The sequence below is a fragment of the Coregonus clupeaformis genome, chromosome 17 (assembly GCF_020615455.1).
Source record: "Coregonus clupeaformis isolate EN_2021a chromosome 17, ASM2061545v1, whole genome shotgun sequence".
Taxonomy (NCBI): domain Eukaryota; kingdom Metazoa; phylum Chordata; class Actinopteri; order Salmoniformes; family Salmonidae; genus Coregonus; species Coregonus clupeaformis.
In genome coordinates, this window is record NC_059208.1 from 25,465,590 (window position 1) to 25,491,813 (window position 26,224).

At 40.0% G+C, this 26,224-nt stretch overlaps 1 protein-coding gene across 2 annotated transcripts in view; it reads left to right on the forward strand.

The window, feature by feature from the left end:
- The window catches only part of LOC121542623 (protein Jumonji-like), a 103,472-nt gene extending 77,360 nt beyond the window's left edge, over window positions 1-26,112 (forward strand). The window contains exons 10-19 of one of the 2 annotated variants that reach the window (XM_045226204.1): window positions 15,987-16,079; window positions 16,529-16,647; window positions 16,866-16,936; window positions 17,212-17,326; window positions 18,916-19,021; window positions 19,224-19,406; window positions 20,150-20,280; window positions 22,634-22,814; window positions 23,107-23,214; window positions 23,844-26,112. In XM_045226204.1, coding sequence (XP_045082139.1) covers window positions 15,987-16,079; window positions 16,529-16,647; window positions 16,866-16,936; window positions 17,212-17,326; window positions 18,916-19,021; window positions 19,224-19,406; window positions 20,150-20,280; window positions 22,634-22,814; window positions 23,107-23,214; window positions 23,844-24,035 — 1,299 coding nt within the window. In that variant the 3' untranslated portion in view covers window positions 24,036-26,112. The remainder of the gene's footprint in view (window positions 1-15,986; window positions 16,080-16,528; window positions 16,648-16,865; window positions 16,937-17,211; window positions 17,327-18,915; window positions 19,022-19,223; window positions 19,407-20,149; window positions 20,281-22,633; window positions 22,815-23,106; window positions 23,215-23,843) is intronic. The other variant, XM_045226205.1, reaches the window with a different exon arrangement.
- The last annotated feature ends 112 nt before the right edge of the window (window positions 26,113-26,224 follow it).

The following is a 26,224-nucleotide window of genomic DNA, read 5'->3' on the forward strand; positions in this document are numbered from 1 at the left end:
GTGTGCAACACTGTCAATACAGTCTATTGGTTAATGAGCTCTGTGGTAGCTGTGTGTGTGCAGAGTGAATACAGTGCAACACTGTCAATACAGTATATTGGTTAATGAGCTCTGTGGTAGCTGTGTGTGTGGAGAGTGAATACAGTGCAACACTGTCAATACAGTGTGTATAGATGTTAGTGCCTGGAGGCAGAACTACAACATCCCTGGTTCCGTTACTCTCACATCTAATATAGGTCACTGCACATCTGCAAGCACAGAGGCCACACACACAATCAGACACACACGCACACACACCTCATTTTGACAACACGTCACCCCATGTCAACTTATCAATGCCAGTATTTCTGTCTTCATGCTCCATGATGCTCTTCTGTTGCTCACAGTTCTCTTATAAGTAGTATCAGTTAGTTATCCTGTAGTATCAGTTAGTTCTCCTGTAGTATAAGTTAGTTCTCCTGTAGTATCAGTTAGTTATCCTGTAGTATCAGTTAGTTCTCCTGTATTATCAGTTAGTTCTCCTGTAGTATCAGTTAGTTCTCCTGTAGTATCAGTTAGTTCTCCTGTAGTATCAGTTAGTTATCCTGTAGTATCAGTTAATTATCATGTAGTATCAGTTACAGTACTCCTGTAGTATCAGTTAGTTCTCCTGTAGTATCAGTTAGTTCTCCTGTAGTATCAGTTAGTTCTCCTGTAGTATCAGTTAGTTCTCCTGTAGTATCAGTTACAGTTCTCCTGTAGTATCAGTTACAGTACTCCTGTAGTATCAGTTAGTTCTCCTGTAGTATCAGTTAGTTCTCCTGTAGGATCAGTTAGTTCTCCTGTAGTATCAATTAGTTCTCCTGTAGTATCAGTTAGTTCTCCTGTAGTATCAGTTACAGTTCTCCTGTAGTATAAGTTAGTTATCCTGTAGTATCAGTTAGTTATCCTGTAGTATCAGTTACAGTTCTCCTGTAGTATCAGTTAGTTCTCCTGGAGTATCAGTTAGTTCTCCTGTAGTATCAGTTAGTTCTCCTGTAGTATCAGTTACAGTTATCCTGTAGTATCAGTTAGTTCTCCTGTAGTATCAGTTAGTTCTCCTGTAGTATCAGTTAGTTCTCCTGTAGTATCAGTTAGTTCTCCTGTAGTATCAGTTAGTTATCCTGTAGTATCAGTTACAGTTCTCCTGTAGTATCAGTTACAGTACTCCTGTAGTATCAGTTAGTTCTCCTGTAGTATCATTTAGTTCTCCTGTAGTATCAGTTACTTATCCTGTAGTATCAGTTACAGTACTCCTGTAGTATCAGTTAGTTCTCCTGTAGTATCATTTAGTTCTCCTGTAGTATCAGTTAGTTCTCCTGTAGTATCAGTTAGTTATTCTGTAGTATCAGTTAGTTCTCCTGTAGTATCAGTTATAGTACTCCTGTAGTATCAGTTAGTTCTCCTGTAGTATCAGTTAGTTCTCATGTAGTATAAATTACAGTTATCCTGTAGGATCAGTTACAGTACTCCTGTAGTATCAGTTAGTTCTCCTGTAGTATCAGTTAGTTATCCTGTAGTATCAGTTAGTTCTCCTGTAGTATCAGTTAGTTCTCCTGTAGTATCAGTTACAGTACTCCTGTAGTATCAGTTAGTTCTCCTGTAGTATCAGTTAGTTCTTATGTAGTATAAATTACAGTTCTCCTGTAGTATCAGTTACAGTACTCCTGTAGTATCAGTTAGTTATCCTGTAGTATCAGTTAGTTCTCCTGTAGGATCAGTTAGTTCTCCTGTAGTATCAATTAGTTCTCCTGTAGTATCAGTTAGTTCTCCTGTAGTATCAGTTACAGTTCTCCTGTAGTATAAGTTAGTTATCCTGTAGTATCAGTTAGTTATCCTGTAGTATCAGTTACAGTTCTCCTGTAGTATCAGTTAGTTCTCCTGGAGTATCAGTTAGTTCTCCTGTAGTATCAGTTAGTTCTCCTGTAGTATCAGTTACAGTTCTCCTGTAGTATCAGTTAGTTCTCCTGTAGTATCAGTTAGTTCTCCTGTAGTATCAGTTAGTTCTCCTGTAGTATCAGTTAGTTATCCTGTAGTATCAGTTACAGTTCTCCTGTAGTATCAGTTACAGTACTCCTGTAGTATCAGTTAGTTCTCCTGTAGTATCATTTAGTTCTCCTGTAGTATCAGTTACTTATCCTGTAGTATCAGTTACAGTACTCCTGTAGTATCAGTTAGTTCTCCTGTAGTATCATTTAGTTCTCCTGTAGTATCAGTTAGTTCTCCTGTAGTATCAGTTAGTTATTCTGTAGTATCAGTTAGTTCTCCTGTAGTATCAGTTATAGTACTCCTGTAGTATCAGTTAGTTCTCCTGTAGTATCAGTTAGTTCTCATGTAGTATAAATTACAGTTATCCTGTAGGATCAGTTACAGTACTCCTGTAGTATCAGTTAGTTCTCCTGTAGTATCAGTTAGTTATCCTGTAGTATCAGTTAGTTCTCCTGTAGTATCAGTTAGTTCTCCTGTAGTATCAGTTACAGTACTCCTGTAGTATCAGTTAGTTCTCCTGTAGTATCAGTTAGTTCTTATGTAGTATAAATTACAGTTCTCCTGTAGTATCAGTTACAGTACTCCTGTAGTATCAGTTAGTTCTCCTGTAGTATCATTTAGTTCTCCTGTAGTATCAGTTAGTTCTCCTGTAGTATCAGTTAGTTCTCCTGTAGTATCAGTTAGTTATCCTGTAGTATCATTTAGTTCTCCTGTAGTATCAGTTAGTTCTCCTGTAGTATCAGTTAGTTCTCCTGTAGTATCAGTTAGTTCTCCTGTAGTATCAGTTAGTTCTCCTGTGGTATCAGTTAGTTCTCCTGTAGTATCAGTTACAGTTCTCTTGTAGGATCAGTTAGTTCTCCTGTAGTATCATTTAGTTCTCCTGTAGTATCAGTTAGTTCTCCTGTAGTATCAGTTACAGTTCTCCTGTAGTATCAGTTAGTTCTCCTGTAGTATCAGTTAATTATCCTGTAGTATCAGTTACAGTACTCCTGTAGTATTAGTTAGTATCAGTTAGTTCTCCTGTATCAGTTAGTTCTCCTGTAGTATCAGTTAGTTATCCTGTAGTATCAGTTACAGTTATCCTGTATTATCAGTTACAGTTCTCCTGTAGTATCAGTGACAGTTCTCCTGTAATATCAGTTAGTTCTCCTGTAGTATCAGTTAGTTCTCCTGTAGTATCAGTTAGTTCTCCTGTAGTATCAGTTAATTCTCCTGTAGTATCAGTTACAGTTCTCCTGTAGTATCAGTTAGTTCTCCTGTAGTATCAGTTAGTTCTCCTGTAGTATCAGTTAGTTCTCCTGTAGTATCAGTTAGTTCTCCTGTAGTATCAGTTAGTTCTCCTGTAGTATCAGTTACAGTACTCCTGTAGTATCAGTTAGTTCTCCTGTAGTATCATTTAGTTCTCCTGTAGTATCAGTTAGTTCTCCTGTAGTATCAGTTAGTTCTCCTGTAGTATAATTTAGTTCTCCTGTAGTATCAGTTAGTTCTCCTGTAGTATCAGTTAGTTCTCCTGTAGTATCAGTTAGTTCTCCTGTAGTATCAGTTAGTTCTCCTGTAGTATCAGTTACAGTTCTCCTGTAGTATCAGTTAGTTCTCCTGTAGTATCATTTAGTTCTCCTGTAGTATCAGTTAGTTCTCCTGTAGTATCAGTTAGTTCTCCTGTAGTATCAGTTAGTTATCCTGTAGTATCAGTTAGTTCTCCTGTAGTATCAGTTACAGTTCTCTTGTAGGATCAGTTAGTTCTCCTGTAGTATAATTTAGTTATCCTGTAGTATCAGTTAGTTCTCCTGTAGTATCAGTTACAGTTCTCCTGTAGTATCAGTTAGTTCTCCTGTAGTATCAGTTAATTATCCTGTAGTATCAGTTACAGTACTCCTGTAGTATTAGTTAGTATCAGTTAGTTCTCCTGTATCAGTTAGTTCTCCTGTAGTATCAGTTAGTTATCCTGTAGTATCAGTTACAGTTCTCCTGTATTATCAGTTACAGTTCTCCTGTAGTATCAGTGACAGTTCTCCTGTAATATCAGTTAGTTCTCCTGTAGTATCAGTTAGTTCTCCTGTAGTATCAGTTAGTTCTCCTGTAGTATCAGTTAGTTCTCCTGTAGTATCAGTTACAGTTCTCCTGTAGTATCAGTTAGTTATCCTGTAGTATCAGTTAGTTCTCCTGTAGTATCAGTTAGTTCTCCTGTAGTATCAGTTACAGTTCTCCTGTAGTATCAGTTAGTTCTCCTGTAGTATCAGTTAGTTCTCCTGTAGTATCAGTTAGTTCTCCTGTAGTATCAGTTACAGTTCTCATGTAGTATCATTTAGTTCTCCTGTAGTATCAGTTAGTTCTCCTGTAGTATCTGTTAGTTCTCCTGTAGTATCAGTTAGTTCTCCTGTGGTATCAGTTAGTTCTCCTGTAGTATCAGTTAGTTCTCCTGTAGTATCAGTTAGTTCTCCTGTAGTATCAGTTAGTTATCCTGTAGTATCATTTAGTTCTCCTGTAGTATCAGTTAGTTCTCCTGTAGTATCAGTTAGTTCTCCTGTAGTATCAGTTAGTTATCCTGTAGTATCATTTAGTTCTCCTGTAGTATCAGTTAGTTATCCTGTAGTATCAGTTAGTTCTCCTGTAGTATCAGTTAGTTCTCCTGTAGTATCAGTTAGTTCTCCTGTGGTATCAGTTAGTTCTCCTGTAGTATCAGTTACAGTTCTCTTGTAGGATCAGTTAGTTCTCCTGTAGTATCATTTAGTTCTCCTGTAGTATCAGTTAGTTCTCCTGTAGTATCAGTTACAGTTCTCCTGTAGTATCAGTTAGTTCTCCTGTAGTATCAGTTAATTATCCTGTAGTATCAGTTACAGTACTCCTGTAGTATTAGTTAGTATCAGTTAGTTCTCCTGTATCAGTTAGTTCTCCTGTAGTATCAGTTAGTTATCCTGTAGTATCAGTTACAGTTATCCTGTATTATCAGTTACAGTTCTCCTGTAGTATCAGTGACAGTTCTCCTGTAATATCAGTTAGTTCTCCTGTAGTATCAGTTAGTTCTCCTGTAGTATCAGTTAGTTCTCCTGTAGTATCAGTTAATTCTCCTGTAGTATCAGTTACAGTTCTCCTGTAGTATCAGTTAGTTCTCCTGTAGTATCAGTTAGTTCTCCTGTAGTATCAGTTAGTTCTCCTGTAGTATCAGTTAGTTCTCCTGTAGTATCAGTTAGTTCTCCTGTAGTATCAGTTACAGTACTCCTGTAGTATCAGTTAGTTCTCCTGTAGTATCATTTAGTTCTCCTGTAGTATCAGTTAGTTCTCCTGTAGTATCAGTTAGTTCTCCTGTAGTATCATTTAGTTCTCCTGTAGTATCAGTTAGTTCTCCTGTAGTATCAGTTAGTTCTCCTGTAGTATCAGTTAGTTCTCCTGTAGTATCAGTTAGTTCTCCTGTAGTATCAGTTACAGTTCTCCTGTAGTATCAGTTAGTTCTCCTGTAGTATCATTTAGTTCTCCTGTAGTATCAGTTAGTTCTCCTGTAGTATCAGTTAGTTCTCCTGTAGTATCAGTTAGTTATCCTGTAGTATCAGTTAGTTCTCCTGTAGTATCAGTTACAGTTCTCTTGTAGGATCAGTTAGTTCTCCTGTAGTATCATTTAGTTATCCTGTAGTATCAGTTAGTTCTCCTGTAGTATCAGTTACAGTTCTCCTGTAGTATCAGTTAGTTCTCCTGTAGTATCAGTTAATTATCCTGTAGTATCAGTTACAGTACTCCTGTAGTATTAGTTAGTATCAGTTAGTTCTCCTGTATCAGTTAGTTCTCCTGTAGTATCAGTTAGTTATCCTGTAGTATCAGTTACAGTTCTCCTGTATTATCAGTTACAGTTCTCCTGTAGTATCAGTGACAGTTCTCCTGTAATATCAGTTAGTTCTCCTGTAGTATCAGTTAGTTCTCCTGTAGTATCAGTTAGTTCTCCTGTAGTATCAGTTAGTTCTCCTGTAGTATCAGTTACAGTTCTCCTGTAGTATCAGTTAGTTATCCTGTAGTATCAGTTAGTTCTCCTGTAGTATCAGTTAGTTCTCCTGTAGTATCAGTTACAGTTCTCCTGTAGTATCAGTTAGTTCTCCTGTAGTATCAGTTAGTTCTCCTGTAGTATCAGTTAGTTCTCCTGTAGTATCAGTTACAGTTCTCATGTAGTATCATTTAGTTCTCCTGTAGTATCAGTTAGTTCTCCTGTAGTATCTGTTAGTTCTCCTGTAGTATCAGTTAGTTCTCCTGTGGTATCAGTTAGTTCTCCTGTAGTATCAGTTAGTTCTCCTGTAGTATCAGTTAGTTCTCCTGTAGTATCAGTTAGTTATCCTGTAGTATCATTTAGTTCTCCTGTAGTATCAGTTAGTTCTCCTGTAGTATCAGTTAGTTCTCCTGTAGTATCAGTTAGTTATCCTGTAGTATCATTTAGTTCTCCTGTAGTATCAGTTAGTTATCCTGTAGTATCAGTTAGTTCTCCTGTAGTATCAGTTAGTTCTCCTGTAGTATCAGTTAGTTCTCCTGTGGTATCAGTTAGTTCTCCTGTAGTATCAGTTACAGTTCTCTTGTAGGATCAGTTAGTTCTCCTGTAGTATCATTTAGTTCTCCTGTAGTATCAGTTAGTTCTCCTGTAGTATCAGTTACAGTTCTCCTGTAGTATCAGTTAGTTCTCCTGTAGTATCAGTTAATTATCCTGTAGTATCAGTTACAGTACTCCTGTAGTATTAGTTAGTATCAGTTAGTTCTCCTGTATCAGTTAGTTCTCCTGTAGTATCAGTTAGTTATCCTGTAGTATCAGTTACAGTTATCCTGTATTATCAGTTACAGTTCTCCTGTAGTATCAGTGACAGTTCTCCTGTAATATCAGTTAGTTCTCCTGTAGTATCAGTTAGTTCTCCTGTAGTATCAGTTAGTTCTCCTGTAGTATCAGTTAATTCTCCTGTAGTATCAGTTACAGTTCTCCTGTAGTATCAGTTAGTTCTCCTGTAGTATCAGTTAGTTCTCCTGTAGTATCAGTTAGTTCTCCTGTAGTATCAGTTAGTTCTCCTGTAGTATCAGTTAGTTCTCCTGTAGTATCAGTTACAGTACTCCTGTAGTATCAGTTAGTTCTCCTGTAGTATCATTTAGTTCTCCTGTAGTATCAGTTAGTTCTCCTGTAGTATCAGTTAGTTCTCCTGTAGTATCATTTAGTTCTCCTGTAGTATCAGTTAGTTCTCCTGTAGTATCAGTTAGTTCTCCTGTAGTATCAGTTAGTTCTCCTGTAGTATCAGTTAGTTCTCCTGTAGTATCAGTTACAGTTCTCCTGTAGTATCAGTTAGTTCTCCTGTAGTATCATTTAGTTCTCCTGTAGTATCAGTTAGTTCTCCTGTAGTATCAGTTAGTTCTCCTGTAGTATCAGTTAGTTATCCTGTAGTATCAGTTAGTTCTCCTGTAGTATCAGTTACAGTTCTCTTGTAGGATCAGTTAGTTCTCCTGTAGTATCATTTAGTTATCCTGTAGTATCAGTTAGTTCTCCTGTAGTATCAGTTACAGTTCTCCTGTAGTATCAGTTAGTTCTCCTGTAGTATCAGTTAATTATCCTGTAGTATCAGTTACAGTACTCCTGTAGTATTAGTTAGTATCAGTTAGTTCTCCTGTATCAGTTAGTTCTCCTGTAGTATCAGTTAGTTATCCTGTAGTATCAGTTACAGTTCTCCTGTATTATCAGTTACAGTTCTCCTGTAGTATCAGTGACAGTTCTCCTGTAATATCAGTTAGTTCTCCTGTAGTATCAGTTAGTTCTCCTGTAGTATCAGTTAGTTCTCCTGTAGTATCAGTTAGTTCTCCTGTAGTATCAGTTACAGTTCTCCTGTAGTATCAGTTAGTTATCCTGTAGTATCAGTTAGTTCTCCTGTAGTATCAGTTAGTTCTCCTGTAGTATCAGTTACAGTTCTCCTGTAGTATCAGTTAGTTCTCCTGTAGTATCAGTTAGTTCTCCTGTAGTATCAGTTAGTTCTCCTGTAGTATCAGTTACAGTTCTCCTGTAGTATCATTTAGTTCTCCTGTAGTATCAGTTAGTTCTCCTGTAGTATCTGTTAGTTCTCCTGTAGTATCAGTTAGTTCTCCTGTGGTATCAGTTAGTTCTCCTATAGTATCAGTTAGTTCTCCTGTAGTATCAGTTAGTTCTCCTGTAGTATCAGTTAGTTATCCTGTAGTATCATTTAGTTCTCCTGTAGTATCAGTTAGTTCTCCTGTAGTATCAGTTAGTTCTCCTGTAGTATCAGTTAGTTATCCTGTAGTATCATTTAGTTCTCCTGTAGTATCAGTTAGTTATCCTGTAGTATCAGTTAGTTCTCCTGTAGTATCATTTAGTTCTCCTGTAGTATCAGTTAGTTCTCCTGTGGTATCAGTTAGTTCTCCTGTAGTATCAGTTACAGTTTTCTTGTAGGATCAGTTAGTTCTCCTGTAGTATCATTTAGTTCTCCTGTAGTATCAGTTAGTTCTCCTGTAGTATCAGTTACAGTTCTCCTGTAGTATCAGTTAGTTCTCCTGTAGTATCAGTTAATTATCCTGTAGTATCAGTTACAGTACTCCTGTAGTATTAGTTAGTATCAGTTAGTTCTCCTGTATCAGTTAGTTCTCCTGTAGTATCATTTAGTTCTCCTGTAGTATCAGTTAGTTCTCCTGTAGTATCAGTTAGTTCTCCTGTAGTATCAGTTACAGTTCTCCTGTAGTATCAGTTAGTTCTCCTGTAGTATCATTTAGTTCTCCTGTAGTATCAGTTAGTTCTCCTGTAGTATCAGTTAGTTCTCCTGTAGTATCAGTTAGTTATCCTGTAGTATCAGTTAGTTCTCCTGTAGTATCAGTTACAGTTCTCTTGTAGGATCAGTTAGTTCTCCTGTAGTATCATTTAGTTATCCTGTAGTATCAGTTAGTTCTCCTGTAGTATCAGTTACAGTTCTCCTGTAGTATCAGTTAGTTCTCCTGTAGTATCAGTTAATTATCCTGTAGTATCAGTTACAGTACTCCTGTAGTATTAGTTAGTATCAGTTAGTTCTCCTGTATCAGTTAGTTCTCCTGTAGTATCAGTTAGTTATCCTGTAGTATCAGTTACAGTTCTCCTGTATTATCAGTTACAGTTCTCCTGTAGTATCAGTGACAGTTCTCCTGTAATATCAGTTAGTTCTCCTGTAGTATCAGTTAGTTCTCCTGTAGTATCAGTTAGTTCTCCTGTAGTATCAGTTAGTTCTCCTGTAGTATCAGTTACAGTTCTCCTGTAGTATCAGTTAGTTATCCTGTAGTATCAGTTAGTTCTCCTGTAGTATCAGTTAGTTCTCCTGTAGTATCAGTTAGTTCTCCTGTAGTATCAGTTAGTTCTCCTGTAGTATCAGTTAGTTCTCCTGTAGTATCAGTTACAGTTCTCCTGTAGTATCATTTAGTTCTCCTGTAGTATCAGTTAGTTCTCCTGTAGTATCTGTTAGTTCTCCTGTAGTATCAGTTAGTTCTCCTGTGGTATCAGTTAGTTCTCCTGTAGTATCAGTTAGTTCTCCTGTAGTATCAGTTAGTTCTCCTGTAGTATCAGTTAGTTATCCTGTAGTATCATTTAGTTCTCCTGTAGTATCAGTTAGTTCTCCTGTAGTATCAGTTAGTTCTCCTGTAGTATCAGTTAGTTATCCTGTAGTATCATTTAGTTCTCCTGTAGTATCAGTTAGTTATCCTGTAGTATCAGTTAGTTCTCATGTAGTATCATTTAGTTCTCCTGTAGTATCAGTTAGTTCTCCTGTGGTATCAGTTAGTTCTCCTGTAGTATCAGTTACAGTTCTCTTGTAGGATCAGTTAGTTCTCCTGTAGTATCATTTAGTTCTCCTGTAGTATCAGTTAGTTCTCCTGTAGTATCAGTTACAGTTCTCCTGTAGTATCAGTTAGTTCTCCTGTAGTATCAGTTAATTATCCTGTAGTATCAGTTACAGTACTCCTGTAGTATTAGTTAGTATCAGTTAGTTCTCCTGTATCAGTTAGTTCTCCTGTAGTATCAGTTAGTTATCCTGTAGTATCAGTTACAGTTATCCTGTATTATCAGTTACAGTTCTCCTGTAGTATCAGTGACAGTTCTCCTGTAATATCAGTTAGTTCTCCTGTAGTATCAGTTAGTTCTCCTGTAGTATCAGTTAGTTCTCCTGTAGTATCAGTTAATTCTCCTGTAGTATCAGTTACAGTTCTCCTGTAGTATCAGTTAGTTCTCCTGTAGTATCAGTTAGTTCTCCTGTAGTATCAGTTAGTTCTCCTGTAGTATCAGTTAGTTCTCCTGTAGTATCAGTTAGTTCTCCTGTAGTATCAGTTACAGTACTCCTGTAGTATCAGTTAGTTCTCCTGTAGTATCATTTAGTTCTCCTGTAGTATCAGTTAGTTCTCCTGTAGTATCAGTTAGTTCTCCTGTAGTATCATTTAGTTCTCCTGTAGTATCAGTTAGTTCTCCTGTAGTATCAGTTAGTTCTCCTGTAGTATCAGTTAGTTCTCCTGTAGTATCAGTTACAGTTCTCCTGTAGTATCAGTTAGTTCTCCTGTAGTATCATTTAGTTCTCCTGTAGTATCAGTTAGTTCTCCTGTAGTATCAGTTAGTTCTCCTGTAGTATCAGTTAGTTATCCTGTAGTATCAGTTAGTTCTCCTGTAGTATCAGTTACAGTTCTCTTGTAGGATCAGTTAGTTCTCCTGTAGTATCATTTAGTTATCCTGTAGTATCAGTTAGTTCTCTTGTAGTATCAGTTACAGTTCTCCTGTAGTATCAGTTAGTTCTCCTGTAGTATCAGTTAATTATCCTGTAGTATCAGTTACAGTACTCCTGTAGTATTAGTTAGTATCAGTTAGTTCTCCTGTATCAGTTAGTTCTCCTGTAGTATCAGTTAGTTATCCTGTAGTATCAGTTACAGTTCTCCTGTATTATCAGTTACAGTTCTCCTGTAGTATCAGTGACAGTTCTCCTGTAATATCAGTTAGTTCTCCTGTAGTATCAGTTAGTTCTCCTGTAGTATCAGTTAGTTCTCCTGTAGTATCAGTTAGTTCTCCTGTAGTATCAGTTACAGTTCTCCTGTAGTATCAGTTAGTTATCCTGTAGTATCAGTTAGTTCTCCTGTAGTATCAGTTAGTTCTCCTGTAGTATCAGTTACAGTTCTCCTGTAGTATCAGTTAGTTCTCCTGTAGTATCAGTTAGTTCTCCTGTAGTATCAGTTAGTTCTCCTGTAGTATCAGTTACAGTTCTCCTGTAGTATCATTTAGTTCTCCTGTAGTATCAGTTAGTTCTCCTGTAGTATCTGTTAGTTCTCCTGTAGTATCAGTTAGTTCTCCTGTGGTATCAGTTAGTTCTCCTGTAATATCAGTTACAGTTCTCCTGTAGGATCAGTTAGTTATCCTGTAGTATGAGTTACAGTTCTCCTGTAGGATCAGTTAGTTCTCCTGTAGTATCAGTTAGTTCTCATGTAGTATCAGTTAGTTCTCCTGTACTATCAGTTACAGTTATCCTGTAGTATCAGTTAGTTCTCCTGTAGTATCAGTTAATTATCCTGTAGTATCAGTTACAGTACTCCTGTAGTATCAGTTAGTTCTCCTGTAGTATCAGTTAGTTCTCCTGTAGTATCATTTAGTTCTCCTGTAGTATCAGTTACAGTTCTCCTGTAGTATCAGTTACAGTTCTCCTGTAGTATCAGTTAGTTCTCCTGTAGTATCAGTTAGTTCTCCTGTAGTATCAGTTAGTTCTCCTGTAGTATCAGTTAGTTCTCCTGTAGTATCAGTTAATTATCCTGTAGTATCAATTAGTTATCCTGTAGTATCAGTTAGTTCTCCTGTAGTATCAGTTACAGTACTCCTGTAGTATCAGTTAGTTCTCCTGTAGTATCACTTAGTTCTCCTGTAGTATCAGTTACAGTTTTCTTGTAGTATCAGTTAGTTCTCCTGTAGTATCAGTTAGTTCTCCTGTAGTATAAGTTAGTTCTCCTGTAGTATCAGTTAGTTCTCCTGTAGTATCAGTTAGTTCTACTGTAGTATCTGTTACAGTTCTCCTGTAATATCAATTACTTAAAGCGTTTAATCTCTCCCTTTGACTTCCTACTTTTTAAATTGAACCTGGCTTGTAGGGAGTATTCTGTCTGTGAATGCCAGCATAGCTGGGTCCATATTAAATCAATATATTGGGCCATAATAAGAAATACAGCAATATCCTCCACACATGTGGGAAAGCTTACAGTGACTGACTGTAGTCCAACAAACCAGGTATTTTCCTGGCACATTCATACAGGCTCTCAGTCCGTCTGTCCCTGCCCGACTGTCTGTTGTGTGTCTGAACTTATGTCCCAAATGGTGCCCAATTCCCTGTGTAGTGCACTACTTTTAACCAGGGCCCTTAGGGCTCTGATCAAAAGCAATGCACTATATAAGGGAACAGGGTGCCATTTGGGACGCATCCTGAGAAAAGCCTCTGGATGGAAGACTCCCCTTCAGAATGTTGAGGCTGCAGCAGCAGCAGGAAGAGGAAGGAAGATGACTTCATGCAGCACAATGATATCCACATGTCTCATGTAGTTTTCACCCTCTCAAAGAAAGCCTTCTGTTCTTGGTCTGGCTGTTGAACTAACATCCACATGTCTCATGTAGTTTTCACCCTCTCAAAGAAAGCCTTCTGTTCTTGGTCTGGCTGTTGAACTAACATCCACATGTCTCATGTAGTTTTCACCCTCTCAAAGAAAGCCTTCTGTTCTTGGTCTGGCTGTTGAACTAACATCCACATGTCTCATGTAGTTTTCACCCTCTCAAATAAAGCCTTCTGTTCTTGGTCTGGCTGTTGAACTAACATCCACATGTCTCATGTAGTTTTCACCCTCTCAAAGAAAGCCTTCTGTTCTTGGTCTGGCTGTTGAACTAACATCCACATGTCTCATGTAGTTTTCACCCTCTCAAATAAAGCCTTCTGTTCTTGGTCTGGCTGTTGAACTAACATCCACATGTCTCATGTAGTTTTCACCCTCTCAAATAAAGCCTTCTGTTCTTGGTCTGGCTGTTGAACTAACATCCACATGTCTCATGTAGTTTTCACCCTCTCAAATAAAGCCTTCTGTTCTTGGTCTGGCTGTTGAACTAACATCCACATGTCTCATGTAGTTTTCACCCTCTCAAAGAAAGCCTTCTGTTCTTGGTCTGGCTGTTGAACTAACATCCACATGTCTCATGTAGTTTTCACCCTCTCAAAGAAAGCCTTCTGTTCTTGGTCTGGCTGTTGAACTAACATCCACATGTCTCATGTAGTTTTCACCCTCTCAAAGAAAGCCTTCTGTTCTTGGTCTGGCTGTTGAACTAACATCCACATGTCTCATGTAGTTTTCACCCTCTCAAATAAAGCCTTCTGTTCTTGGTCTGGCTGTTGAACTAACATCCACATGTCTCATGTAGTTTTCACCCTCTCAAAGAAAGCCTTCTGTTCTTGGTCTGGCTGTTGAACTAACATCCACATGTCTCATGTAGTTTTCACCCTCTCAAATAAAGCCTTCTGTTCTTGGTCTGGCTGTTGAACTAACATCCACATGTCTCATGTAGTTTTCACCCTCTCAAAGAAAGCCTTCTGTTCTTGGTCTGGCTGTTGAACTAACATCCACATGTCTCATGTAGTTTTCACCCTCTCAAATAAAGCCTTCTGTTCTTGGTCTGGCTGTTGAACTAACATCCACATGTCTCATGTAGTTTTCACCCTCTCAAAGAAAGCCTTCTGTTCTTGGTCTGGCTGTTGAACTAACATCCACATGTCTCATGTAGTTTTCACCCTCTCAAAGAAAGCCTTCTGTTCTTGGTCTGGCTGTTGAACTAACATCCACATGTCTCATGTAGTTTTCACCCTCTCAAAGAAAGCCTTCTGTTCTTGGTCTGGCTGTTGAACTAACATCCACATGTCTCATGTAGTTTTCACCCTCTCAAAGAAAGCCTTCTGTTCTTGGTCTGGCTGTTGAAATAACATCCACATGTCTCATGTAGTTTTCACCCTCTCAAAGAAAGCCTTCTGTTCTTGGTCTGGCTGTTGAACTAACATCCACATGTCTCATGTAGTTTTCACCCTCTCAAATAAAGCCTTCTGTTCTTGGTCTGGCTGTTGAACTAACATCCACATGTCTCATGTAGTTTTCACCCTCTCAAAGAAAGCCTTCTGTTCTTGGTCTGGCTGTTGAACTAACATCCACATGTCTCATGTAGTTTTCACCCTCTCAAAGAAAGCCTTCTGTTCTTGGTCTGGCTGTTGAACTAACATCCACATGTCTCATGTAGTTTTCACCCTCTCAAATAAAGCCTTCTGTTCTTGGTCTGGCTGTTGAACTAACATCCACATGTCTCATGTAGTTTTCACCCTCTCAAAGAAAGCCTTCTGTTCTTGGTCTGGCTGTTGAACTAACATCCACATGTCTCATGTAGTTTTCACCCTCTCAAATAAAGCCTTCTGTTCTTGGTCTGGCTGTTGAACTAACATCCACATGTCTCATGTAGTTTTCACCCTCTCAAATAAAGCCTTCTGTTCTTGGTCTGGCTGTTGAACTAACATCCACATGTCTCATGTAGTTTTCACCCTCTCAAAGAAAGCCTTCTGTTCTTGGTCTGGCTGTTGAACTAACATCCACATGTCTCATGTAGTTTTCACCCTCTCAAAGAAAGCCTTCTGTTCTTGGTCTGGCTGTTGAACTAACATCCACATGTCTCATGTAGTTTTCACCCTCTCAAAGAAAGCCTTCTGTTCTTGGTCTGGCTGTTGAACTAACATCCACATGTCTCATGTAGTTTTCACCCTCTCAAATAAAGCCTTCTGTTCTTGGTCTGGCTGTTGAACTAACATCCACATGTCTCATGTAGTTTTCACCCTCTCAAAGAAAGCCTTCTGTTCTTGGTCTGGCTGTTGAACTAACATCCACATGTCTCATGTAGTTTTCACCCTCTCAAATAAAGCCTTCTGTTCTTGGTCTGGCTGTTGAACTAACATCCACATGTCTCATGTAGTTTTCACCCTCTCAAAGAAAGCCTTCTGTTCTTGGTCTGGCTGTTGAACTAACATCCACATGTCTCATGTAGTTTTCACCCTCTCAAATAAAGCCTTCTGTTCTTGGTCTGGCTGTTGAACTAACATCCACATGTCTCATGTAGTTTTCACCCTCTCAAAGAAAGCCTTCTGTTCTTGGTCTGGCTGTTGAACTAACATCCACATGTCTCATGTAGTTTTCACCCTCTCAAAGAAAGCCTTCTGTTCTTGGTCTGGCTGTTGAACTAACATCCACATGTCTCATGTAGTTTTCACCCTCTCAAAGAAAGCCTTCTGTTCTTGGTCTGGCTGTTGAACTAACATCCACATGTCTCATGTAGTTTTCACCCTCTCAAAGAAAGCCTTCTGTTCTTGGTCTGGCTGTTGAAATAACATCCACATGTCTCATGTAGTTTTCACCCTCTCAAAGAAAGCCTTCTGTTCTTGGTCTGGCTGTTGAACTAACATCCACATGTCTCATGTAGTTTTCACCCTCTCAAATAAAGCCTTCTGTTCTTGGTCTGGCTGTTGAACTAACATCCACATGTCTCATGTAGTTTTCACCCTCACAAAGAAAGCCTTCTGTTCTTGGTCTGGCTGTTGAACTAACTCCCCCATCTGGTCGGCTGTGATAATTGTTACATTGACAGTGGTCTGCGTCCCAAATCGCATCCTATTCCCTTTCTAATGCACTACTTTTGACCAGAGCCTGTTCAAAAGTAGGGTGCCATTTGGGACGGAGACAATGTATCAAAGGACATAAAAGACTACTTCCTGTATGGTCTTACTAGTCTCTTTGGTTGTGTTTCTGTGTCATTACATTGACTGTACATCAAGACACCTCAGTTCATCAGCTTTTACCCTCTTTGTTTGTGTCCATGATTTGCTGTGATAATCTTTACATTGACTTTATATCAAGGGAACTTGAAAGGGACCATAAGGTCTTACCCCTCTCTTTGTGTTTCTCTATGGCAGGGGAAGTCGGTTTCTCTCACTACGTTCTACAGGACTGCCAGGAATACTATGAACATGTGCTTCAACAAGGAGCCTGGGACGGCTGAGGTGGAGGTAAGGTCTACATATCCTAAACTCTCATATACCTGCTACATAGGTTGCACTACTTAGGGTCCTATTCAGATTTCAGACTTGAGAGAAGTTTACTTTAACATGGACTTAAATCAAAACGTTTTGACTTGTCCATATTTTATTGACTTCTACTTATTTCAAGTATGAATCAGCCCTTTGTGCACTACTTTTGGTCAGGGCCCTGGTCAAAAGTAGTGCACTGTAAAGGGAATAGGGTGCTATTTGGGACGCATCCATATAATCATAATGAATAAGTAGTATAATTCACTGTGACCATTTAAAGTGTAACTGTGCCTTTGAGACGACTGAACAGGTCATTAACATATTCCTCCTCTCCTTTTGTCCTTCTCAGCCATCCCACAGTGTGATCTAATATCACTACTTGTTATTCATCTACATTAATGTAAAAATGTTTCTGTCTGTGATTGCAGCAGGAGTACTGGAACATTGTGGAGCAGAGGGAATGTCACGTTGCAGTGCACTGTGGGAAAGTGGACACTAAAACTCATGGGAGTGGCTTCCCTGTTGGAAAGTCAGAGCCGTTTTCGAAGTAAGGGCCGATGCATTAGTTAACATGAGAACCTAACAGCATTATCCTAGCATATGAATTGAGGATTCTGAATATCCTGCTTATTCCCTCTTGATTCCGGGAATCTTCCAACTGGGATTTCTGGAAAACCTGGGAATTTGGGGAAAGTTACTGGAATTTTACAACCCTATGGACATGCATAAAATTATGTGTGTTCTGTGCTCTTGTCTCCACTCAAGACATGGATGGAACCTTACAGTCCTTCCCAATAATTCAGGATCCATTTTACGCCATCTTGGTGCTGTGCCAGGTAATCATCTATACCTCTGACCCTCTCATTTTACACAGGATGACAGTAAATTGTATTGTAATACAGACAGTTGTAGGTTGCTGCAGAGTGAACTGAAGGACTCTATCAGCTTAACAACAGTTCCTTGAATGTATGTTGCATTAAGTTTTTTTGTATGTTTTATATATCCTATTTTTTTGTCACACAATTCAATTGTATTCTGCTATGAATTAAGCAAACTTGAACATACTAGAAAAGCTTGGAAGCCTACTATATCTTCCTCTGTGCGTCTATAGGTGTGACCATTCCGTGGCTGAACATCGGCATGGTCTTCTCTACCTCATGCTGGTCGCGAGACCATCATCGCCTTCCATACATTGATTACTTACACACTGGTGCTGACTGCATTTGGTAAGTAGTGCAGCCCTGCTCACTGCCCTGTCCTAGTTTAATCCTACTGTCACTCTGGTTCACCACCTGCCACAACCAATGGAGAACGAGCTCAGCATCAGGTAGTCAAGCCTGATCAAATAGAAGTAATGGGGATTCATTTAATAGAACTCTCTAAGCATGGTCAGTACAGTATGAAGGAAACGAGCATGGCACTTGCAACGCCAGGATAGTGGGTTTGATTCTCTGGGCCATCCATACGTAGAATTTATGCACGCATGACTGTAAGTCACTTTTGGATAAAACCCATCTACTAAATGGCATATATTATTATATACATCAGGGATTCTTGAAAGATGTGACAATCTCACATTTTCTTCCACAAATATTTGTCTTAATATTTGATAGACCAAATAATATATTTTGATAGACCAGCAATCACACCATGTAAAAGAACAACCTAATTATTTATTTTTTTCTCATAAATTCCAACTAACTGTATTTATGTCAACTCCGTCAGACACCATAAAAGGCATTTGATTTTTACATTTATTGTCCAACAGGTGTTTGAAGGCCTTGTTTAATTCTAACATTAGATTGTTCAAATATGAAATACAAATTTCCAAACTTATTTTTGTTTTATAACGCTATATAATGCTCCGGGGCTAATTTTGTTAGCATTTTGGCCTGTTTTTCTAGATTCAGAACATAAAACAACATACAGGAAACATTATCCCTTAGATCTAGCACAGCAAATATGTCAATAGTTTAAGCATGTGTTGCAGAACAGTGATTAAAATATCTATCAGAATATTAACCCCCAAAATATCTTAAGGGGGTTAGCCATCAGTGACGGAGTTGACAACAAATACTCAAAACAGACATATTTCGACTCTAAAAATAAAAGTTCAATACAAATATTCGTAAAATATAGAAAATGATTATTTCAGCACTCTGACGGAGTGAATGTTAGACAAAAATATTTTTTGGGGTTGTGACCGTGGTGATTTCTATATTGTTTGTTTAAATCTATCAAAAGTAGAGAACTTTCCAGACCATGAGTGGTCTTGTTGCACTACATGTAATGAGGACATGAATAAGAGGTCCTTATGGTATAGCTGACCCTGCTCATTCCTGATTCATTTAGGGTTTTAGACAAATCTGACGGAGTTGACCAAATATCTGGACACATTTTTTAGGAATCACAGTTTTGAGAGAAATATTATTTAAAGTCAGAGAGGGCTATTGCAAGAAACTATTGCCAGTTGTTAGAATTTTAAACACTTTTTTGGAGAGTTTGAAATTGGGATCATTTTCTACAGATAATGGCATTTACGGGCATAGAGCCAACATGGAAATGAATAATATTGAAAATATTTAGAAAATTCCAAAAGCAAATCTTTCCCCTTATAAAACTCCCCTTAAATGTAATTGTTAAGCTCAAATAATGCAACAACGTAAAAAAAAAAATGCTATAAAAATCAAGTTTCATTGCCGGACAAGGATATTGTTATTTACTAGTGCTGTTACGTGTCCACTAACTTGAACATGTCATCATATAGTGATACACAATTAGATCCTAATAATAACTCATGTAACCCGGGGTCCAGGTACTGTATTCCTGCTGAGGAGAAGATGAAGCTGGACAAGGTGGTTCACACACTACTGCAGGCTAATGGAACCCCAGGACTGGAGATGTTGGAGAAGAACATCATGGTGAGACAGCAGGATACACAGGGAACACATACAGTACAAACATGGACTACATAAACACTGTGCCTACACACACAGGGCTCTGGTGAAAAGTATTGCACTATATAGGGAACAGGGTGCAAGTAGTGCACTATATCGTGAATAGGGTGCCATTTGGGATGCAGCCTTGGTCGTCAGGTAATATATGTTCTCGCTCTCCCTCCAGATCTCTCCGGAGGTGCTGTGTCGAGCGGGGGTCAAAGTGCACCGGACCGTCCAGCAGAGTGGCCAGTTCGTCGTCTGTTTCCCGGGAGCGTTCGTCTCCAAGGTGTGCTGCGGCTACAGCGTCTCCGAGACAGTGCACTTCGCCACCCCCCAGTGGCTGAACACGGGATACCAGGCTGCCAAGGTTGGAGCCCCCCGTCGTATCAATACTTGAAGGAAAATATATTAGTTCAAAGAAGAGTATAGTTTAATTCAGAGCATAATTTATTATTATTATTATGTTACCTGCCATGCTAACATTACTGTAGTATTTAGTTTATTGTCACTAGTGGTTGGCATTGGCATGTTAAATGTTGTTTTCACAGATGAAGTTGCAAGATCAGTTTGTGTAGTTTATTGGTCTTCAGCATTATAATAATTATTACAGATGACTTTGCTGTTACAATAAATAAATAGATATATTGTTAAATAAATAAGACAACTTCAAAATGCTATGTCTTTGCTAAAATTAACGAAAATCCATTTTCGTTTAGGAGTCTGACCACATAGAGTATGAGCTCCTGTACCTGTCCTGTACCTCTCCATGCTCCTGTACATCTTGGCCAGTTTGACTGAGTTCCAGTCCTGAAAGCTCCTCACGGAGGGGTGGTAACCAGGCTCTAAAGTCTGACTTAACCAGCTTCCTGGCAAAGTCAACGCATAGTTTAGTCAGTCAGTGGCTCTGTGTACCCGGTGTTCCGCTGGTCAATTCAGTATCAAAGATTCTGCTTTTCACATGGATCTTAGTTCCCTACACATCTACTGCATGAAAGGAGAGATTTGCGAGGGTTTACCAAACTGAGCACACCCATTAATCTGAACTGGGGTATGTTGTGAAAAGGCCCTGTCATATCAACATTTAAAATATATCTTACCTCTCCTCCCCAGGAGCTGAAATGTCGACACATAGAGAGGTCCTTCTCCATGGAGAAGTTGCTGTATCAGATCGCAATGTCAGAATCTAAACGGGAGAATGGTCTCATTCTGAGGACCATGACCTCACTTCTCAAAGACCTCAGGTGGGTTTAACTATTTAACCGATAGCAGTATCATCATTGTAGATCACAGTATCAATAGCAGTATTATCATTGTAGATCACAGTATCAATAGCAGTATCATCATTGTAGATCACAGTATCAATAGCAGTATTATCATTGTAGATCACAGTATCATTGTAGATCACAGTATCAATAGCAGTATTATCATTGTAGATCACAGTATCATTGTAGATCACATTTACATTTTACATTTACGTCATTTAGCAGACGCTCTTATCCAGAGCGACTTACAAATAGGTGCATTCACCTTATAGCCAGTGGGATAACCACTTTACAATGTTTTTTTTTTTTTTGGAGGGGTGCGGGGGGGTAGAAGGATTACTTTATCCTATCCCAGGTATTCCTTAAAGAGGTGGGGTTTCAAATGTCTCCGGAAGGTGGTGAGTGACTCCGCTGTCCTGGCGTCGTGAGGGAGCTTGTTCCACCATTGGGGTGCCAGAGCAGCGAACAGTTTTGACTGGGCTGAGCGGGAACTATGCTTCCGCAGAGGTAGGGGAGCCAGCAGGCCAGAGGTGGATGAACGCAGTGCCCTCGTTTGGGTGTAGGGACTGATCAGAGCCTGAAGGTAGGGAGGTGCCGTTCCCCTCACAGCTCCATAGGCAAGCACCATGGTATTGTAGCAGATGCGAGCTTCAACTGGAAGCCAGTGGAGTGTGCGGAGGAGCGGGGTGACGTGAGAGAACTTGGGAAGGTTGAACACCAGACGGGCTGCGGCATTCTGGATGAGTTGTAGGGGTTTAATGGCACAGGCAGGGAGCCCAGCCAACAGCGAGTTGCAGTAATCCAGACGGGAGATGACAAGTGCCTGGATTAGGACCTGTGCCGCTTCCTGTGTAAGGCAGGGTCGTACTCTCCGAATGTTGTAGAGCATGAACCTACAGGATCGGGTCACCGCCTTGATGTTAGCGGAGAACGACAGGGTGTTGTCCAGGGTCACGCCAAGGCTCTTCGCACTCTGGGAGGAGGACACAACGGAGTTGTCAACCGTGATGGCGAGATCATGGAACGGGCAGTCCTTCCCCGGGAGGAAGAGCAGCTCCGTCTTGCCGAGGTTCAGCTTGAGGTGGTGATCCGTCATCCATACTGATATGTCTGCCAGACATGCAGAGATGCGATTCGCCACCTGGTTATCAGAATGGGGGAAAGGAGAAGATTAGTTGTGTGTCGTCAGCGTAGCAATGATAGGAGAGGCCATGTGAGGATATGACAGAGCCAAGTGACTTGGTGTATAGCGAGAATAGGAGAGGGCCTAGAACTGAGCCCTGGGGGACACCAGTGGTGAGAGCACGTGGTGCGGAGACAGCTTCTCGCCACGCCACTTGGTAGGAGCGACCGGTCAGGTAGGACGCAATCCAAGAGTGAGCCGCACCGGAGATGCCCAGCTCGGAGAGGGTGGAGAGGAGGATCTGATGGTTCACAGTATCAAAGGCAGCAGACAAGTCTAGAAGGACAAGAGCAGAGGAGAGAGAGTTAGCTTTAGCAGTGCGGAGAGCCTCCGTGACACAGAGAAGAGCAGTCTCAGTTGAATGACCAGTCTTGAAACCTGACTGGTTTGGATCAAGAAGGTCATTCTGAGAGAGTATCAATAGCAGTATTATTGTAGATCACAGTATCAATAGCAGTATTATTGTAGATCACAGTATCAATAGCAGTATTATCATTGTATATCACATTATCAATCGCAATATTAGAATTGTAGATCACAGTATTAATAGCAGTATTATCATTGTAGATTACAGTATCATTGTAGATCACAGTATCATTTAGATCACAGTCTCATTGTAGATCAGTCTCAATAGCAGTATTATCATTGTAGATCACAGTATCAATAGCAGTATTATTGTAGATCACAGTATCATTTAGGTCACAGTATCAATAGCAGTATTATTGTAGATCACAGTATCAATGGCAGTATTATCATTTTGATTACAGTAGCAGTATTATAATTTTAGATCACAGTATCATTGGAGATCACAGTATCATTTAGATCACAGTCTCATTGTAGATCACAGTCTCAATAGCAGTATTATCACAGTATGATGGTAGATCACAGTATCATTGGAGATCACAGTCCCATCATACATAGAATGTAATGCTACTCTTAAAAGGGCAATCTGGGATTTGAAAAACTACAACGCGTTCACCCCACCACCTGTTGGATAAACAGCTGTGGGATGGGGCTGGAGAAATGTAACCACTCTCAAGAAGTACAACATGTACCTATCGCAAATTGACCCTTTCAACAACTTTTTAAAAAAAGGAAACAGTAGCCATTGATTACAGACGATACATTCGTCTGCTCCACCTGTTCCAGGGATACAGAGTTGAGACAGCGCAGGGATCTGTTTGACGCCGGGCTGCGGTCCGTTGCCCGCTACTGTAGCCATGACAACCAGGCCTCATCGGAGAGTAGGAGGATCCAGCGCCAGTGGCTGAGGCTCGACCCCTCGGACCGACGCTGCCAGGTGTGCCAACACCTCTGCTACCTCTCCATGGTGAGTCGTTACTGGGCATGGAAGGTTCGGCACAAACATAGGTAGGGATTCAATCAAAGGCACGTTGTCGACAAGCACACTGCACGGCCAACAATGCGCCCGATGTTCGTGGAGATGGCATTGATGGTTAACTCTGCAGATGTGAGCCCAATCATAAATGACCCTGATAAAAGACCCATTGCCGGTAGTGCAGCACGCCTTTGAATGAATCCTTGTCTTACTTTATTGTCCCTGAAGGGAAAATGTTGTGGTTATTGTATGTCCTGATGGCATGCTCCTCATGTCCCTGCAGGTGGTCCAGGAGAGTGAGAACGTGGTGTTCTGTCTGGAGTGTGTCCTGCTGTACGTACAGAAACACAAGTCCTGCCGAGGCCTCAAAATGATGTACCGTTACGACGAGGTACTACACTACACTCTACTGCAGTCCACTACTACAGTATAATGCTACAGTACACTACACACTACTGCAGTACACTACTACAGTATAATGCTACAGTACACTACACACTACTGCAGTACACTACTACAGTATAATGCTAGAGTACACTACTACAGTACACTACATACTACTACAGTACACTACTACAGTATAGTACTACAGTACACTACACACTACTACCGTACACTACACTACACTACTACAGTACACTACACACTACTACAGTACAGTACAGTACTACAGTATACTACATACTACTACAGTACACTACACACTACTACAGTACAGTACTACAGTATACTACATACTACTACACACTACTACGGTACACTACACACTACTACAGTACACTACACTACACCACTACACAACAACAGTACACTACTACAGCACACTGGTCTAAATTCTTTCTAACATTTGATATAACCTTATTTAACCAGGAGTGAAAATCTGCAGAACATGAAAGCAGTTCAGCTCAACACCATCATTACATTCATAGTCCAGATCCCCATTATTAGGCAGTAGGAGGAGGTCAATTACTACACCCACTCTTCAACCCAAATTCTTCTTCTAATTCCCCTTCCTCTCAGGACCAAATCAACCATCTGGTGAGCAGGGTGTGTGGGAGAGTGCAGGAGAGGAGAGGGACGAGAGGACTCCAGGGCCCCGGTGAGACGGCACCCCCGGCCAAACGCAGCCCCCGAAACAGAACCTCCATCACAGTGTCTCTCACCCGCCTCCCCTCCTCCACCCTGCCCAAGACCGCCCTCGGCTCTAAATAACTCACATCATCGGCCGCGCTCCAATACTTCACATCCTTCCTTCCTGGGTTCTGTGAGGTAAACACAGATCTACAAGTGGTTAGGTTACTACCACCCAATTACTGTCACCAATCCAACTAATTCAGAGCTGTGATTACTTCAATGAAGGAAGGAAGTACTTCTGAAGTATTCCAACAGGACCAGTGCTTCACTATGGTACATTGCTCTCTGCTCAGTGTGGAGAATGTGCTCCTTAAATCACAGCTTTTGCACTAGCGTAAATATATGTTGTTTTTAAGAGGCATTAATGGCTGGATTCAATCCGTGTAGGAGGATCCGCATTATAGCTCGGTTGAAATTTGAAGGCAATGTTCCCGCGTTCGCGGAGACTGCATTCACGGTAAATGCTGCATGTCAGCTCAATCGGAAATTACCTTTAAATGTTAGCGCGGATCTTCCACGATACGGATTGAATCCAGCCCTTCGTCCAATACTGTATATTGTATCTAGATATCACAATATCCCCCCAGCTACACCTACTGTTATTACCTACAGACTTCACTTCACTGGTGCTACAACATGGTGCTCAATTTATACTGTCATTGGTGTAATAATAATAATAATAATAATAATCTCTCTTTTGCTCAAAGCCATTGGACTGCATCCTGAACTGTGAACAAGTTTTTAGAACTTTACCAATAAGTTGATTCTACACACAATTTCGCGTTAGTATCCAACCAGTAATAAGGCTCTTCAGGGGTTTGTAATACATGAATACGATACAAAGATATTTCCAGCGGAGCGCAAAAAGTGGGTCGTATTTATTAGTGCTAAACATAGCAAAACATTTTGCGACGGAAAACAAAAACAAGCGTTCCTTATTGGACATGTTCAGGTAGCCCCTCCCCGTATTGGACCTTTTGCTTCCGTTTGGTTCCTAGTGAATACGACCCTGGCCTCAGATCATTTATGTTATAAGTGTTTAGAGAATTGGCCAAGAGTAGAACGGTCATCCTGGGCTTCACACCGCTCATCTGACCATGTTGGTGTGAAACGCTGTGCCTACTAATCATTTTCAATCACTTCTGGTGCCCATCGTTTTTTGTTTTGTGACCAAGTTACCCACTCTAGACGCTTATAGGCTCTTCACCTGCAACTCTTTGGTTTCCAGGGCTGCGTTCCAAACGGCAGCCTGTCCCCCTATTTCGAGCACTAGTTTTGACCAGAGCCCCATGGGCACTTTATAGAGAATAGGGTGTCATTTGGGACGCACACCAGGTGTTTTATCAAAGGACAAAGACTGAAATCTAAAAACCACAACCACAACAGCATTGTACATATAGAAACCTGTCAATGTCTAAATCTACATGTACCTGAGCGTTTTGAGGAATGGAGTGTTTTGGAGGAGAGGACACGATGAAGGAAAAGCCTTACCTGTTTTCAGTTTCTTCATCTGTGGCCCCGTATACACTCAACGGTTGTGATACAAAACAAATGACAATTACACAAGCGTTGTGGAGACAGTGAAACGGTTGTGTAAACATTTTTGTGCAGACAAAAATATATATTGTATCACAACCACTGTGTGTCAAATGTGTTGGACTGTAGTTGTATGAGGCCAGGGTTGCCCCGGTAACATGTATGGATAAGTGCTGCTTATATCACTGAAGTACAGCGTTGTTTGAATCCTGTTGTTTTTTAGCTTGACTTTTTTAAGAAAAGGGAAAATGAGTAGAATAGTAAATAAATAAAAATCAACTATGTACAGAAGGAGTAACTCCCGTTGTTGACCTCCAGCCTCGAGACAAGAGTCCTTTAAATCAGCTTGTTGAGACCCCTTACAAAAACAATCAATTTTAGAAGTTCACATATATACAGAGTTTGGTGTTTTTGAAAAAGCGTGGTTAATGTTTCTTAAGGTATTGTTTTGGTTGTTTTTTTACAGTACAACAGGCTCACTGCAGCCGACGAGTCTAATTTATTATCACGGATTCTGTTTTCCTTCCATGCTGATTGAAGTTGGACAATGACTGTTTTATTTTCTACTTTTATTTGTTAGTACCTTTTAAGGTTTAATAAAAAGGTTTGACAGTGTCTATCCAAATGTGTTCTTCTCATTGCTGTGTGTCTGTACCCGTGTCTGTACCCTCGAAGCACCCTGTCAAACGTCTCTCTGTTTATGAACCACCAAGCTATTCTAGTTACTGACT